The 18227-nt window shown below is 33.0% G+C and overlaps 1 protein-coding gene across 20 annotated transcripts in view; it reads right to left on the bottom strand.

The window, feature by feature from the left end:
• LOC129751152 (TLD domain-containing protein 2) overlaps positions 1 to 18227 on the bottom strand; it is a 637530-nt gene that overhangs the window by 75609 nt on the left and 543694 nt on the right. Inside the window, exon 1 of one of the 20 annotated variants that reach the window (XM_055746497.1) lies at positions 5911 to 7130. The exons of the other annotated variants lie outside the window; for them this stretch is intronic. Within the exon in view, the coding sequence (XP_055602472.1) occupies positions 5911 to 5958 (48 nt within the window). The 5' untranslated portion in view covers positions 5959 to 7130. Of the gene's footprint in view, positions 1 to 5910; positions 7131 to 18227 lie in introns of those variants that run through there. 20 annotated transcript variants of the gene reach the window in all.

Here is an 18227-nt window from a genome sequence, read left to right as displayed (position 1 = left end):
TTTTTGAACAAAACTTTTAGCTTTTTGAAAGTCAATTATCGGGCAATAATGTTTTTTTCAAGATAACACCAGATTTGGATGTTTAAAGCATTTTTAAGTCATTTGGCATCAAAATTAAAATTTAATTTTTTACGATTTCCTTTGGACCCCCTTTAGTGATATTTGAGGGTAAAAAAAAACTTACACCACAGAAAAATTACATCATTTAGTGGAAATTCGAATGAAAACCAACCCAAATGTTGGTACATTTCATCGCTCCTGAAATCCGTGAAGAAATTTTTACGATTGCACTCGAACAATCGTCTAGTATTTCGGGGGATCGTTAAATGTCAAATGTTTTCTGTCCCACTTTTTTTTCTCTTCTTGATTTTCTGTGTCGGTATAATTTTTTTAATTTTATTTTTTTTTTATTTCAAAAGCCGCTGACCGTAGCCTAGAGGATAGCGTTGAAGTCTTCTAAGCCAGAGATCACAAAATCGCGTCTCGGTCACGGCATGCATAGTACACTTTCTGTGGGTCGGTAATTTTGGCATTTGTAAGATGTTATCTTATTCTTGAAAGAGGTACGCCTTAGAGTTAAGTAAATTAGATCTCTTCAAAAAAACATGAAGTTTCACTGAAATCCTATATGTGTGTGTTCGTTTTTATAGAAAAAAATCTTTTGTACCGCATTTCTGCAGTTGAAGTCTGAAGATAACTTCCAGATTTTGTTTAACATTGAAAGAACCGCTGAAACCAGCAGAAAGAGCGTAGTGTTAAAGCAGGTAATTAAAAAAAATCATAATTGAATGACAAATTAACATTTCATTGTTTTTATTTCAGGCAAAATATCGGACAAACTATAATAAACACCTGGTTCAACCGCATAATGTATGCTTTAAAAAAATGGAAAAAATTTGTAGTATTTTCGTGGAATTACCATTTTAAGCACTGACTAAAATTTTTTTGCAGTTTCAATCATGATTACCCTTGAGTGTTCAGAAGAAATTTGACATCCCTGTCAGCCGAACTCTGTTCATGTTCAAAGAATAGTTCACCGAGTACAAACGTACCCCTAAGGGCACTTGGTGGATGTCGAATACTTTAACTTTGACATCTTAAACGTCTTTACACTCTAGGATAACAATCCCAGCTGAAAATGATGCTGAAGAGGAAGATCTAGGGAAAAGTGGATACATTGCTGCTGACTCTGGGCAGGGAGGCACAAGCAATTAAAAAGTTTTCGCCGAAAATGGATAAATACGCAGGAGTGCTGCATTTACCTCCACTCAATTTTTTGTGAAAATTGACGAAAAATTGAAGAATAAAATGAACAAGAAACTCCAAAAGAGGCCGTAACGCAAATTTTTTGTCCTTCATAGCGAAAGTTCCGGTTAATTGACTCAGGGTGGCCAGCGAGTTTCAATTTTCAAATTCCCGGTTTTCCCCCCGTTTTTTATCGAGATTTTATGACCTTCCCAATTTTACAATACACAAATGAATATGTTTATCAGGTTAAATAATTTTTGTTTAAGCAAAATAAGACAATTTTTTTATGTTTAACGTAAGGTTTTTCAGATAACGATGATGTTTGTTGGGATTTTTTTGAGAAAGTAGTTTAAGCAGGTTTAAATTCAAAGGATTGAGAAAATAATTGCCAAAATCACCAATTTTGAGTTACATACACCAATAGGGTTGTACCCCTTTGTAATAATACATATACCAATTGATTTTTCATATCTCTATCTATGTACATCTGGTGCAAAATTTTGATTTTTTTTTGATAATTTTGTCAACACTTTTTCGATTCACTTAAAACGATGATGTTCCAATTAAACACTATTTTATCGCATGCAGAATTTGACTATTGAGCTCTGGTGTCTGAATTCTGAAATTTGAAATATATCATAAGCGATGAATTTCGAGTGAATTACGGATCTGTGAATCTAGACTTAACTTTAAGTTTGGATTCATAATTTAAAATTTAATTTTTATTTCTCATGCTTAGCTCCAGTTAATTGCTACTGATTGATATTAAAATTTGAATTTTTTTCTCTGCTATTTTGAAAACAGAACCCACTTAATTTTATTCCTCTAGAAATTTCTAAAATTAAGTTTTGATTTTCGTCTTGAATACTGAGTGGGGTTTTTTATTTCATATTTTTTAATTTATTTAGAGCCTGAGTTCTGGGTGTTTCATTTTCAACTTGACAAGTTGATCTAAATTCTAGGTCTGAAATGGCAATCAAACAAGAATAATTGAATATCGTAATTCAAATTGCAATGCTATTAATTAACCAGTAAAAGCGCACGATGTATCACACAAACATTTGGTATCTCATTCTACCTTTTGTGCATTTTATTGATGAACCATGACTCTTTTTTAATTTTTCTGTTTTCTTGCATTTCCCTCCGCATCAGGTTAAAAAATTGTTAAAATATGAATTTAATTGGGAAAAACAATTTTTTTTTCAACCATATGAGAGATAACTTTTCACGCTTTTGACGCTTAATTTCATTTTTCATTGTTGAACAATTTTGATTCAATCTGATATTTTTTTTTGTTAATGATGTATTAATTAAATTAAAAACTTGAAGTATGGTTATGATAAAAATGTGTAGTAAATATTGTGATTTCTGATAAATTGAACCTTTCATAACTTCAATTAAAAACAGTCAAGAATAAATAAATTCACAAAAAAAAAACTCAATATGCTAATCTTTCCTGTTTCGTTCTAATTTTAGTATATGTCCAGCCGAAGCTAGGACAAATCTCAATATATTTTGGAACTTGAATACTTACTTCAGAGCACTAAAAGGTATGCTGAGCAAAAATATCTCCATTTTTTCCGGAGTTCTCGACGTATGCCCACATTTTCTCCATGGAATTAAGATCCCGGTTTAATATCGCTTTTTAAAAAAATATATTATGATATGAATGAAATTTAGAATTCAAAAAGTTTATTTAGGGGAAAAATTATCCATAAAAATTTTCCCGGTTTTGACTTGAAAAACCAGTTTTTTTAGGTTTTCCCAGCCCCATTTTAAATTTCCGGTTTTCCCGATTAGCTGGCCACCCAATGACTATGTTGAACAATTTGTTGCGAAAATTGAAGAATGAATTGATAGAGGAAACGAAAAACATAACGCAAAACCGTGTCTACACGAAAGTTTTTGGCCTACATTTTGACTTTTCCGACGAAATAAAAGAAGGCCGCTCGAGGGGGTATTGTATATTTTTTCAAGTTAACTCATATTATGACCTTTCATTTAAAATTTACAAAACTCATTTAGACTGGAATAAATATCAATTCCTTCTTTTGTAACCCCCTCCCCTCCCTTCGAAATTACCAAAAAAGCCAAATAAAGTTTGAAGTTTTAATGTAAATTTCGAAAAAAAACAAACATCTGAAAGCTTACAAGACAAAAAAAAATATTGGAATATGGGTGTTATTTCACCTTTAATATTTTTGAATTCCATAGAATTTTACCAAAAAAATTACATGATTTATAGGTTTTGTGCAATGATATAGTATGCAATTTTGTTGCATACAAACTTTCGAGCAATTTATTCCAACTTATTTGTTTTTCGCATGACAACTCGCGAATGTTCCAACTTCGAGGGACAAAAGAAGGATTTGAAATTTGTTCCGGCCTTATCTGTCTTGATTTGTTTTCAATCATCATCCGAAAAAATTCAATTTTTCAATACATATGTTTTTGATTTCAAACTACTCACCCGGTAAATAAAATTTTTTTTGGAAAGTAAGATATATTTTATTTTTATGCGAAATAAATCCTCAATTTCTAGATTATCATCGAAATGTAACAATCTCGATACTACGAAAGGATGTACAAACTTTCCAAAAAACCGTTTCGATCATACTGGTTAGTTTGATAGGGCATATAGTCGAAGTTACTGGCCCTTAATCTAGAACTGCTGGCAGATCATCGATGCTGCATAAACAGTTCAAGTAGAAAGAAGAAGAAGAAGGTTAGTTTTACAGTTGTTTTTCTGTCCTGAGATCGTTTTGTCATTTTCAGCGTTTTCAGTGTCGAAAAGTTTAAGGATTAATTTTTATCAATTGGACCTTTTTTCAGTTTTGCCATACATGTTATTTTCTATTTATATCACTTTGGCTTGAACTCTTTTCATAAAAATTAAGTTTTTTTTTTCTAGGTATCACCAACCGACCTTATACTTTTTGGTGGATTGCCCAAAAATCTCATCTGTGCAAAATTTCAATTCTATCATCATACCTTAATTTATGGATGCTTCAAAGCGATCAGAGGATCGGATTCTTTTTATCTTCTTTAACCGCAAATAACATGGAATCAGGATTTTATTTTTTGATGCAAATTAACTGCAAAAAAATGCATAAAACGCAGAAAATAAGCGTGTTTTAAAAATATTTTTTGCAGTAAATCAATATTTTAAGAAAACGTTGGTTCGATATGGAATTGGTGCTAAGTGGTCTTATTTTACAGGATATGAAGATGCTGAGGAAAAAAAATACATATGTACCAAATTTGATAGAAATTACCTGGAAAACGATTAATTTGTTCCATATTTTAAGTCGATTTTATTAAGGGGGGGGGGGAGGGGGAAAAGTCTATAAAAAGTGGAGGAGATCTTTTCCTAAATGGGAGGGAATTGCAACTTTTCAGAAACAATCCTGCCCAAAAACCCCGTTTTACCATCTTTTACGACAAACAAACCTACCAATCATACGAAAACACATCTGCATATGGGAAAACACGCCAGCAAGTTTCCAACGAATACTGGCTCCTACCCAACTGCAGTGCAGGCATCAAACAGTCATGATTACATATTTCAATAGTGCCATTTTTTGTGTATTTTTAATTTTGACTATTTTTTTTTTAAATTAAAGGGAGATAAAGGCATAACGGCCAGGACGTTAATTTAACTCAAGTCTTTTTCCTAATTGGTTGAAACTTGAAAAAGTCAATAAAAACGTTTAAAAATGCATTTTAAAAAAAATCTCGAATACTGAAAATAAGTCACTGTAGGGGGACATGATGAACTTTTTCTGTCGTAAAATCTAACAGCGAATGAAACTCGAAGAAGTAGGCTGAATTATAGATCTACAGCCTGACTAGTTTGAACTGACGATTTGGCCTATTGGTAAAGTGTCGGAGAGATAATCAGAGGACTCGAGATCGATTCTTGGTTGAGGCGATTTTTTTTTAATTTACCACTCACGATAGATGCGTTTGCACTAACTAACTACCTAGGTATCAAAAGAGTCTGTAGAATCTGCATTTTACACAAGAAAAATCATAACAAGAAAAATTTAAACTGTTTGCTAAACGATTTTATAACTAAATCCAGCCCTGGCTTCTTCGCAAAAATGATGGATACCTGACCAGCAGTTTGTTCCTCTTCAGCAGAAAAAACCTGTTTTCGTGCGGAGACATACACGAAAAGTGCATGTTTCTAAAAATAAACCGCGGACCCAAGTGCATTCAGACGAGTGCCGGTTTTGGAACGACTCTTTCTCACCAAGTCTCCAGATAAACAGCCGAAAGCATAATAACGAGAGAAAAAATCGCTAGGCCATCTTTCAAGTTGCATAAAAACAAAATGATCAAGGAAATCAGCTCTCCTCGTTGAAAGGTATGATCATGCTGATAACGATCATGAACAGTTTGATTTTGAAAAAGGGTATGTTTTGCTCAACCACGATTTAATTTGTTTATATAACACGATTCAGTTGATAACGGTTGAAGAAGTGTTAGTTGATATTTTGATCAAAACAGATGGGATTCGACAATCAAGAGATTGTTAATTCAACATAACTATATCTTTAGAATAACCATAAAAATTGATGAATGAACGTGAAATATTGTTAGAATGATTTCAAACAATCTTGAAGAACCCAAAAAAAAAGTTGTGATTTCAGCCTTTACCTTCGTTTTAATGTAGCGGGTTATCCGGTGGATTTTTGACTTTGACATTGTTGTTGTGTAGAGAGCTTGTAGTTGTTTCAAACAAATTTGTTGTCCAAGATACGGGTTGGTTGTTGTTGTTGATGTTATGAATGTTAATTGTGAATTGTCCCACGATCTCAAAATAGCATTTCTTCTTTCACTTGGCCTCAAGTGAAAAAGGCGAAAAGAAATTCAAACGATCACGTTTGTCGTTTGATGACTGTGGGTGTTTGTTGCAACTTGTTGCAACTTATTGCAACGAATTCTTCTTAAGTTTTTTGTTGGAGAGTTGTTGAATATCACAGACTTTTTGTCATGCACTGGATCACTAACTAAGTAAATTTTACTTTGATTTGTAGCGTAAAATTGCTTGTTGTGGTTCACTTCACTTTACTTTGTCGATTAGTAGATTTGAAGCTGATATTGGCAAAAGGTGGGATGCCAAAACCAAAGAGAGAAATAGTTGATCAAAACAGAATTCACAAAAATAACACGTTTAGAGAGAGCAATCCCAAACTTTTGAGGAATGGTTATTAGCCGAAGAATGTATCACACGCACACAATCATAAAACGATCAAGCTTAGAAAAAGACTAGGAAAGAAAATGTTCCACAAAGTTGACCCTGTAATAAGAGGGACAAACTCGTTTAGTTCTGGGTTAGTGCCAATCCGAAAGAAGAATCAAGAAAAATAAACTTTCAAAACAGTTACATTCTCCGGGTTATCCACACTTTTCCAGCGATTCCACATGACCATTCCCGGGAAACTGCCTCCAGGGAAATCGGCAAAATCACTAAACGATCACTAACTTGGACACTAGAAACTACTGGACAATGATCTTCGTCGGCAATGTCACACTGCCACTGACTGATGATGAACCCCTTCAAGTGAACCGAATCACAAACCGGGAATCCTCACAAACTTTTCACAACTACACGAACACGGTCCGAGAAAAAAAGAGACAAAATAGGGTCCACTTTCCTTCCGTGTGTGTCTTACGAAATTTTGGTTTTTGTTGTTGCCCGGATCGGTCCCGATCGGTAGGCGAAATTTCACGATCAGCCGCCGCGCCGGATCAAACCAACGAAAGGAAGACGAGATCGGATAAACGAAGAGAATACGAGAACCCGAAAACGATGATCCCTGCCGCGCGCTAACTCTGCCACTCTCTTTCAAGAAGATTGGTTGGTTGTTGTTGGCTTCGTCGCGTTTCGCGATCGAATGATTGGATGGATCGGAATTGGACGCACTCGGACGTGGTCAAAGCCCGGCAAGTAGGCAAGTCGCCTCACGTAAATGGTATAAGGCAGTTTAGTGAATTGCGCGAAGAATGGTTCGCTGCATATGAACGAGCCGGGGCTGCGATCATCTACATACCTACTAGGTACTACATCACATACGATTGTTGGCGGACGCGTTCGTGCCTTGAAAGATCACACGGAAAAAAATTGCGTTGCTATTCCAAAGACGTTGTCATGATAATTTTACCATTTCTGCGTTATAGTATTTTCAACCACGCAAATTATAACATCAATTTTGTAAAAGTGCACATGAAACAATATTGAAATTACTATGTACCTGGTAATTTTCGATAACTGTCAATGTTTGTTGTCGAAAATACTATGGTCATGATAATTTCATCATAATTTCTATTAAAACTAGCGTCCGCATAGTAATTTAGACATTGTGGCACCAATTCACATCAACAAAATACTACGCACATGGTACTTTTGAGAACAAAACATATTTGACTCAAAAACATCAGTGCGTATGATAATTTTACTATGGAAAACATTCTTGTTGTTTATACTTATTCAGGATCATTAATCATCAAACCCGCGAGTAAACTAACAAATTGGGAGCTGCTTCCAAGTTTCATAACTTGAAAAAATCTATCCAGAGCATCGGGAGAACACACTTACATTGACCGACGTGTGTCGGAAGTGTGAATTTCAATGTTTTACATGAAGTCATAATGCATGCATGCAAATAAACAAACAAACATGCATAGTAACTTTACTATTCAAATCAAGCTCCTCGTGCATACTAAGTTTTATCATAACACATACTTGTTTCATCATGAAACATATCAATTTTACTAGGCACGAAGTAAAACCATGCATCATTTCATTGACAATTTTACTAAAACGCAGTCGAATTTACTATGCGCAGCCAAATTCAGTACATGGTAAAAATAGCTATGAGTAAGGTATTATAAACAACAAAACGTATTTGACTCAAAAATATGGTTGCCTGTTGTTCATTTAAACCACGGATTTAGTAGTTTTACTATGCTTTTTTTTGTGTGCAGGAACTTTGCACAATGGGATAAAAAAACATAAAAATTGAAAAAATCCAAGTCATAAAAATCGGAGAAAGTAACTAATGATTTGATTTGGGTTCGTAAAAGAGTAATGAAAGTAAGCTCTCAGACATCAACAATCCGAAGACGAACATAAGATATTTTTTTTAGCAGAGCCGATCTAACCCGAAGTCCGAACAATACCTTCCGTATTGCTCAATTAGGGACGAATCAATCAATCAATGCGAGCGCGACTTTGCAGCAATCACGCAAACTGACGTCAAATGAATAGATTCAAATTAATCGAATAAGCTTTCGATTCAAATTCGATCGGCCACTTAAAAATGACCACACCCGCTGCAATGTTCGGCGTTTGTTATTGGTTTTTGCAAAATAACGGCACTATCACGTAACATTAGGAAGTTTTGTACAGATACACAAAAGTATTCCACCCAAATGGATCATTGTGAAACTGCCGCCAATATCTGATCCATCGGAGTTAATTTAAATTCTTAACCATGACTAATAATTTGCTCGGTTTATTGACACAGATGGCGAAGAGCTGCTTCCAGCTGCCGTAAATAATAGAGAGAAAGAAAAAAACTTCGGCAAACAGTTAAACAGTAAAAACGTCAAAGTAGTATGAAGCGAATAAAAACAAACATTCTGCTGATGATAAGCAACATGTGTGCATTTATAGGCGATCGATCGATTCCCATTGGAGGATTACTGCTACAAGTATTAAATAATAACTAAAACAACAATTGCGAATCGTTGTTGAGTGATAGCAGGCAATCGTCATCTTCCCGGTCAATTGAAAGGTTATCATCGACCGGTCCGGGAGGAGAATGATCGAGCGAAATGGCCAGTTCAACCTTTCGTGGACCATAAATATTACCACCACCACGATCGAGACGATGACTATTGGACAAGATAACGATACCTCCTATGGTTCAACCAACAGAAGTAGCATTAGCAGCATCATTGTAAGGTATCAGGGAATAAACCACTGACACAGTTCAACCGAAACGACACGAAAACACAGTGTGGTGTGATGTTGGATTTTTTTTTCGATTTTGTTTTGGTTATTATTTTCTTCAGAAAATTGATTATATTATAAACAAAACAAAAAACTCGTATTGAATTCACTTTACAGGTCATGGGAATCTTTCTGACAAATGCAAATAAAAGTATGTTTGCATGTAGATAGTTAGATAATCAACCACGGGTGCACGGATTCACCCCAGTTTTGCCAACGTGCTAGTTTTCATTCTTTAGGTTTTTGTTCTACAAATCTCGAATCCATCTCATAAAATCCCGTCAACTTTTCTCTCAAATGGCCAGGATTCGACCAGACCGAACTGAACGCCATCAGCACTTTAAAAATGTACTTCATTAGAATGTGAAGTTTAGCTCAGAGCAAACATTTTTTTTACAAATTTAAGGAAAAATTTAAGTTGACATTTTAACTCTGTTTTTTTTTTGTTTTTTTATGAAAAAAAAAACAAAAAAAACAGAAAAAAACAAAAAAAAACAAAAAAAAACAGCTGAGAGCGAAAATGGCAACTAAAATTTTTCGCTTAAATTTGTAAAAAAATAAGATAAATTTAACCATGTTGTCAAAAAGATAAGCGAATTATTCAATACTTTTCGTTTCTTTCTCGTTTTAATTCGTGATTGTAGGAAAAAGTCCAGTAAGACGAACACCCAAGGTAGAATTGAAATAGAAAAACCTATATTGCTTTTCTCATAACAGTTTTCGTGCAGATTAGCAGTTTAAGTTGATTGCTATCGCATTAACCATTGGAACAAGTAAATTTCCTCCATCAAGACTGTTTTTATAGTAATTTTAAACATGCTTGCAAACTACACTTTTCAAAAATGATCGGGTAAAACGGACACTGCGTGGAAAAGGGACATTTTCCCCGAAAAATTGCTGTAAAAATAAATATTTTTGTGAGTTAAGTATTTGAAAACGTTCTTAAACCAAAATGAAAAAAAAAAACTGACGACCGCCAAGGTCTTTTGCAGGCATATAAAGGAACAACCCACATCTTGAAATACCTCTGGAGAAACTTATGTGTCCGTTTAACCCTACATTTAGGTGGCTAGCTTATCCGCCGAAGCAACTTTTTTTCAATAAGTTTGATGCTCAAGCCCTTTGAGCGAAATTCGCTGATTTTCCGCTAAAAATCCAGATAGTTAACGAGAAGCCTAATAAACCTCCACCTTTGAAAACGGTTGAAGTTTTCGAAAATGTTGCGAGTTACGAACTATTTTCTAAGTAGAGAAAATTACATCAAATAATGGATCCTCAAAGATTTAGTTTGTTTGTTTACTATTATGAGACCTAGCTTGATGTAAATAAACAAAGAGTATCTAAAGTGTTTATTTTAGACTTATTTAGGCAAACATATTCCCATCATTAGATTTGTGCGAAAAATTGTAATTTTTAAAATATTGGAAGTGTCCGTTTCAATCGCTGTATCCGTCTTACGCGACTTTCCCCTTCGAACTTTAGCATCGAAGTTCAATTAATTTGCAATCCGTGGTGAACTCGTTCAGTTCTAACTGCCAATCGAAGCATTCCGGAAATTTGACCAGCATTTGACCAGTCAAATGACTGGTAAATTTCACAACCCTATAACTCAAACAAAATAGATAAATTTCACTTGCTTTTGATTTTATTCGCAATCCACATTCAAAACAATGAGCCCTAGTTGATTTATGGTGGGCAAAAGTGTGTCATTCGTTATGAAATTTTTCATTTTCGAAGCGGAGCCATGAAGATTTGTGGAAAAAGTTCACGAATTGACCGCTGCGTGGCGCTTCAAACACTTGACTTCCAAATTTATTGGTCTGTTTTGTTGGTCATCTATAATCAAACTTTCTGTCAAAATTGGCGAAATATCATCAATATTTATGATACTTATGTAAGATTTAGTAGGTACATGTCCATTCGAGAAATTGATTAATTTTAGATGATAAATTATCTCTTATATTAAGCTATTATGGGTAAAATAGTTACAAATTTTGTATTCATTTATTCACATTTGAAAACATAATTTATGAAACTGAATAATTTAAATGATGTTTCAACATGGGTGCCCGGAATGGCTAAATTCGCCTTAGTAAATTATATAGAGTGGGTTTGAGTGACAATTTTTTTTCTTTTTACATTTGTGCTTTAACAATGCATACAAAATTGAAGGTTATATATAATTATTTGGGTTATTTTACATGATCCAATAGTAAGGTATTGATTTGAATTTCTAACTTCCGAAAATAATTATAGCTGTTGCCATTTTTTCCAACAAGTTTTTAAAAATAAATAAGGGATTTGAAGATATCATTAAAAAAAAACTGTTTATACTTACTCAAATTTAGAAAGTAGTAAGCTTATTCTTTTTAACCACAAGCATGACCGACCATTAAAGGCATTGGTAAAAAATTATCAAATATTGAGAAATAAAAGTGAGAGATTAAGTTTGCGGTTAAAATCACATTTATTTTCTACTGTTGTTAAATCGAATAGAATTAGAGATTTTAGTTTAAAGCTTTGTTTGAGGGGGGAGTAAGGTCTAACGGGTAAAAAAAAACACCAATTTCACGAATTTTTTTTAGAATCATCGTTCAAACAAATGTATTCAAATTTTTTGCATTGTACAAAGCATTGTTAAAAGAACATTTAGTAATTTTTCCTTAGAAAAATATCGAAAAATGAGTCGGTGACGGAGCACTTTCGAGGATGTCTTTTAGAAAACAGGATTTGCGGTGGACACTGTAGCTCAGCACAGAACCATCTGAAGTCAAAAAATCAGAGCAAAATATTTTTAATAGATATTTTTCTGGACCCCTACGATTTTATTTAACTTAAAAAAAATTTTATGAAATTTTTGTGGCTGTTTGAAGTAAAAACTACGATTTTTCACGAAAAAAACCGCCATTTTTTATCTGTAAAATCTCCCCAAAGTAAAAAAACAAAAAAAAAAGAACATCGTTGGGGTTTGGTTTTTATATGTAGAAAATATGTTCCAAATTTGAAAAGAATCGGTGAAGTAGTTTTCAAATGATTTGGTGTGACGATGTCCACTGACTTTAAAAATGTGCTTTCGAGAAAAACGCGTTTGAAGTTTCTGCTCTAAAAATGATGCAGTATTAGATAAGAGGAGATAAAGGCCTATAATTTCTACAGTTTTGCTTCTATTGACTTGAAAATTTGACACAACATTCTTGAAAAGTTTTACAATAAGAAAATAAAAAAAAAATCGATTTTTTGAAAGTGTTAGCCCTACTCCCCCCTTAAGAAGAATCTACAATATAAATAATGTCAAACAAAAAAACAGTAAAATATGTTGTCAGGTGACTTTTATCTTGAAAATAAAGTACAAGTTTCTTGGCCACAAAAATAAGTATAAATAATTCATTTCATGATTTATTTCATACATGTGATTTCTTATGGTTCGTGTTCCAAACTGACTCTGGTTGAATATAATTTTTTAATTTTGAACCCAGAATATAAACTTTGAAACTGATCTTGATTATAAAATTATATTAATTTTGATACCGAATCTGAGTATTGCCTTTGAACCTGAGTTCAAAATATGAATTTCGAATTTGAACCGATTTTTGAATCTAAGCTCTAGATAATAAATCTTTCAAATTATGAGCCAAAAAGCGAATTTCGATCTGAATTTCTGCAAGAAATATCTTATTTGAATTCAGAATTTGTGGTTTTCAATGTTTATTTATTCGAAATTCAACTTGTGCATCTGGATGAAAATTGCGAATGGTGAAACTGTTTCAGATTTTACAATTCTTGATCACCATTATGAAACTTTCTGTAGTTCCAATTCTGCATAACAATTAAAAGTCCAAAATTTCAAATCTTCAAAATAGTTTGTTATTTTGAATATTTTCTTTTCAATGATGAGTTTGGAATATAGCAGTTTGAAATGCAAAACCGAGATTCGAATAAGTATTTTTTCCCAATGATGATCCAAACTGAAGCTCAGTAAAATAAACTGGACACAGAATCCGAACACTTATCACGGACATCAAATTTTAATGTTAATAATCACATCAGTCGATTTTAAATCACATTTAAAAAAAATCAGATTAATTTTGATGGAATTAATTTAAAAAAAATTAGGCTCAAATGCATAATTTCCATGACTCAATTTCTGGGCAAAATCTGGGCAATTTGACTAGCTAGCTTATTGCAATTCTATATTCAGAACTGAATTTCAATCAACAAGTTAGACATTTTTTTAAAAGCTGTAGTAGAATTACTGACCTTGGATAAAATTTCGAGGTTTTTTTTACACTTGAAGCATTTTAGTCGTTCATCAAAATTTGATTAGTAATTTGTAATTTTGATTTTAGAGAACAGAATGTTTGACATTTTTGGAACCACATGGGGGGAGGGATGATTTCAGTTGTTTTTTTAAAACCATCCCAAACTTACTTTTATAGCAAAGATTTATCTAATTTTGCTATCATGCCATCTAAGTAAAGTTTTGTATCCTTTTTCCCGAATAAAGGTGGTATAACCTATAACGCAAAAATTTGGGTTTAAATTTTCACCGACAACTTAAAATTCTATCGTTTTGCTATTGATGCTTTACTTTGGTGTTGGTTTTCCATCATTGTTAACATATTGTTACTCTAATCAAACCTAATTTTGGCAACGGGAGAATTATGCTGTCATTTTGGTATTGACAGCTCATTTTGGTTACAGGTTGTTAGCGATTTAGGCATCAAAGTTTCTTTACTCGGCATAAAAAAATCAGAAATGATTTTCTGATTTCTTATTTTTAGATTTTTTTTTTGTACGTGGACAAAATAAGTTATCAGAGACTCGAGATTTCATTTTTTTTTCTAATTCAAATCGTTTTATTTTGATCGAAAAAATCTGAGTTTTGCCCCAAACAAAGATTAAGATGTAATGAATATTTTGGTATACACATCTACTTAACTGAAAATTGTTGATTTCAGCACTGGCTGGTGGCCTCAATTTATTTTGAAAAAAAAAAACGATGATACAAATTTAGCTAACGTTAACTGCCTATGGATCAAAATACCAAACAAAAATAAGTTTAATGTTTTAACAAAGTTTTTTTTTTTTAATTTTGAAATGTTTCAAATAATGTTGTTTGATTTCTGATCTAAATTTTGTTATACAGGAAAATTCGTAATTTGAAAACAAAATTCTGATTTCTATTTTTGATTTTTGTTGCTCTAATTTGAATTTATGGGTTTTGAATGGTTTTCTAGATTTTCATATTCCTCAATTCTGATGAAGTGTCATAAGAGGTTGATAAGAGATAAGATGTATGACATTTTAGGCCCCAAGTTTTGATCAGATCTTGAATTTAGAATCAAAAATTCTAGCCAATATTTAAAACTGAAAGCGGAGTTTAAAAATAGTATTTGAATTATACCTAGATTATGGATCAAGATCAAAATTCAAGAATCACTCGAAAATCAGGAAACAGAATTCAGAAATCAGAAATCAGAAAAGAGAAATTAAAAATCGTTTTAATGATATTACAAATCAGAAAACAGAAACTGAAAACTGAGAAACTTTGTTTTTTTTTAGAAAACGTTAAACATGAATTGATTCCACCGTAAGACGCATGAACAAACAGCCACTTAAAAAACAAAAAACTTCGAACAAAACTTTTCGCCCTACACACGATAAGGTCGCAACTTTCATTCTACCCAAACTTGTTCTGGATCAGTAGAGCGGAATCTAGAGATATCTTCGGACGGCCAAATTAAAAACAAAATAAATTCCAGAGGCACGTCGTTCGGCTGCAACAATGTGGAAGTTTTGCCAAACAAAAACATAAACCGTGCAAAAATATCGCCAATAACGTGTCAATACCGGTTGCAACAGGTTCGAGATTGCCTGATCAAACCGGCTAAGCCTCACCATATTGAAGGATGTTTTGTGAACATGTTTGTTTATGGAAACTTGGTAGAAATCTACAGGTGGTTTGAGAGCTTTTCACGAGAGTCAACAAGAGGTATCATGAGCTTTGCGATCGGAACGTTTCCTAGCAAAAAAAAGCAATGCCAAGTTGAAGTCGACGCAAAATAAGGCCACATTACTGAGTTTTTCGATCATCAAGCAGAAACCTCAAGAAAGGTCCAAATTTACTCTGGAACTTGAGAAGAGCTGCAAGAAAGGCAACATTCTAAAAATAGCTTTTCTGTTTACAGCAAACTGGAAACAAAACACCCGTAGGGTAAAGTAACCAATTAATGTCACTTTCCTCAAATCTCAGAATCAGTTTTCTTGCTTGTTAACTTGTTTAGTATGTTTTTAACAAAATTTCTAACACTAACTTATAAGCCAATTGACCCTTAAAACATATAAATTTATTTAATATCAAATATTTTTATCCACATTCGAGATAAACTACCCTAAACAACAATTATTTTCGCTGTAAACACACCGAACCGAAACTGGTTTTGTGAACGTCTTTTGAAGCAAGAGCCGCAAGATAAAGCGAAATTTGCTACAAAGAAAGAATATCGATAACCAGGGCTGGTAGCGGTTTGACAATAAAAAAGTAGTGACTTTAGTGACCAAAATTTGAAAAAAAGTGACCAAATAGTGACTTAGAGGACCGAAAAAAGTGACCAAATTGTGACTATGTAGAACGAAAAAAGTAACTTTGAAGTAAAAAAAATGTGACCAAATCAGGCCCGTCCAGGGGGGGGGGGGGGCTCCGAAATTCAAATTAAGATAAAAATAATAACAATACCAAAAATAAAAAATTGAAAAGGAAAAGGTTTTCTTACACCGTTTGTCACTCATGTTCAACACACAAACTAAAAAAATGACTGATAAACAAAATTTTGGAAACATATTACATTGAATGTTTCAAATTTTCGATAAGTCAAGAAAGTAAGAAATAAATTAGTTTCAAAACAATTTCTTAGCAAATTTAAAATTAAAAAAAAATGAATTCTAAAATATATGTCCAATCTTGTACAAAACTTACCATGAATAGATGTTAGGAAAATGATAATAATTGTTCATTTTTATTCATCTAAATTTGGAATTCTTTTCCTCATTTTCAACTGGAAGTTTAGTGAGAAATTCCGCTGTAATTTTTTAATTTGACCAAAAAATATTTAATCACGATTTAAAATGTGAATTACCGATTACTGAATTAGAAATGAGTTTTGAACAGAATTTATTCAAGGTTTGATGGTTTAATTTAATTTGATAAAAAGAAAAACATATTTATCTATATATATAAAAATGAATGTTTGTCTGTCTGTCTGTTACCTATAGACTCGGAAACTACTGAACCGATCATCGTGAAACTTGGCATCTAAGGGTTTTTGATGCCGGGGATGGTTTCTATGATAGTTACAAACCGCTCCGACTTAAGGGAGAGGGGGCTTCCATACAAAACATGTAGTTTTTCAAAACAAATTAAAGTCATGACATCCATTTTCTCGAGGTTTTTTTTTCCTTTGGGCGGTTTGTTTTTCGTCTCCATGGTCGAGGCGTCGCAAACATACGTCGCGAGAGGATAGTAACCATGGCATAGCATACTGATCAGTGGGAATATTTTGGCGCGTATTTCTCAACCAAGCATTTTTTCAATGCAAGGGGTGGCGATATGAAGCCTTGATGTGATTTTTTTTCTACTTGATTCCTAGCTCATTTGTACAGCACATGATTATGCATGACGCCTAGATGTTATCCAGATTGACATTTTGCCGATCGAATAAAACATATACATTTTTTTTGCCAAAATCTGAAATTGAAAAGTCATGGCATCCATTTTTAGAGATTTTCTTTTCTTTGAAGGGTTTGTTTTTCGTCTCTATGGTCAAGCAAATGTCGTCGCAAGTGGATAGTAACCAAAGCTGTTCGTTGATCGCTGGAAAAATTGAACAATTAGGCGCCTGTTTCTCATCCAAGTACCTATATTTCTTATGCACGTGGGGGCGATATACAACCTAGATGTGCTTTTCTTGCCTAATTGTACACAGCACGTGGAAATAAAAAATAAATATTTAGTTCTGATGCTAATGAAATAATGGTATGACACTTTGCGGACAATTGACTGAATTAAAAGAATTTACATACAATTTTTTAACCCAAGGTTATTTTTGAATCATATTGAAAACAGAAATATGAATAAGCTATCTACATAGGTAGATCGGAAACATTTTGTTGATCATGTAAAAATGTACTTAACTGAAAAAGAAGATAAAAAAAATCTGATCCGACACATGAACTGATTAAGAGCCTTTTCTTAAAATTAGATAAGATAGGACTGACGTGTTCATAAGTGAAAGGTATCAGTGAAATAAACTGATTTTTATTGACCAAAAGTGAAGGAATTCATTTTTCGAAAGAATTTTCATTAAAGTAACACTAGAGCATATTCAAAGGTTCAACTTTTCTCTGTTCCAAAAAAAATATAAAATTATGTTTTCTTCTAAAAATTGTTACTTCAGCCCAAATACACAACAGAAACGAATTTAGAAATGAAAATGGGAGTTTTTAATTTTAAATAATTCTGAAAAAAACATCGTTCTTTTTGCTTACATACCAATTTAAGTACGTACTTAACATGAAAAGTGTTTTTGTGTTATATGGCTGCATAAAAGAGACTTTTGGTCCGCTTCTTTTTTGAAAAGTGAGACTTTAAAACTCATATTCAACTGGAAGCAAATTTTTTATGAGAAATTTTTAGTATACTTTGAAAGTGTTCAAAACAATATCCCCTCCTGTCAACTTACACGATGGGGCAAGGGCAAACGTCGAATTTTTAAGAAATTCATCTTTAAAATGATTCAATATGTTGAAAAGACCAGAAGGGGTATTCCGAAAGTTGAAACTGAAGCGGATATTTAAAATTCTTAAATGTCTTTGTAAATGAAGGTCATTTTCTTTGAACAGCATTCGTTAAAAGTGGACTAACAAACATAAATTTATACTGCTAGAATACTGCAGATAT

This window comes from Uranotaenia lowii, chromosome 3, assembly GCF_029784155.1.
Source record: "Uranotaenia lowii strain MFRU-FL chromosome 3, ASM2978415v1, whole genome shotgun sequence".
Taxonomy (NCBI): Eukaryota; Metazoa; Arthropoda; class Insecta; order Diptera; family Culicidae; genus Uranotaenia; species Uranotaenia lowii.
The sequence above is the reverse complement of the archived record's forward strand: the minus strand, read 5'-3'. Positions and strand labels throughout refer to the sequence as shown.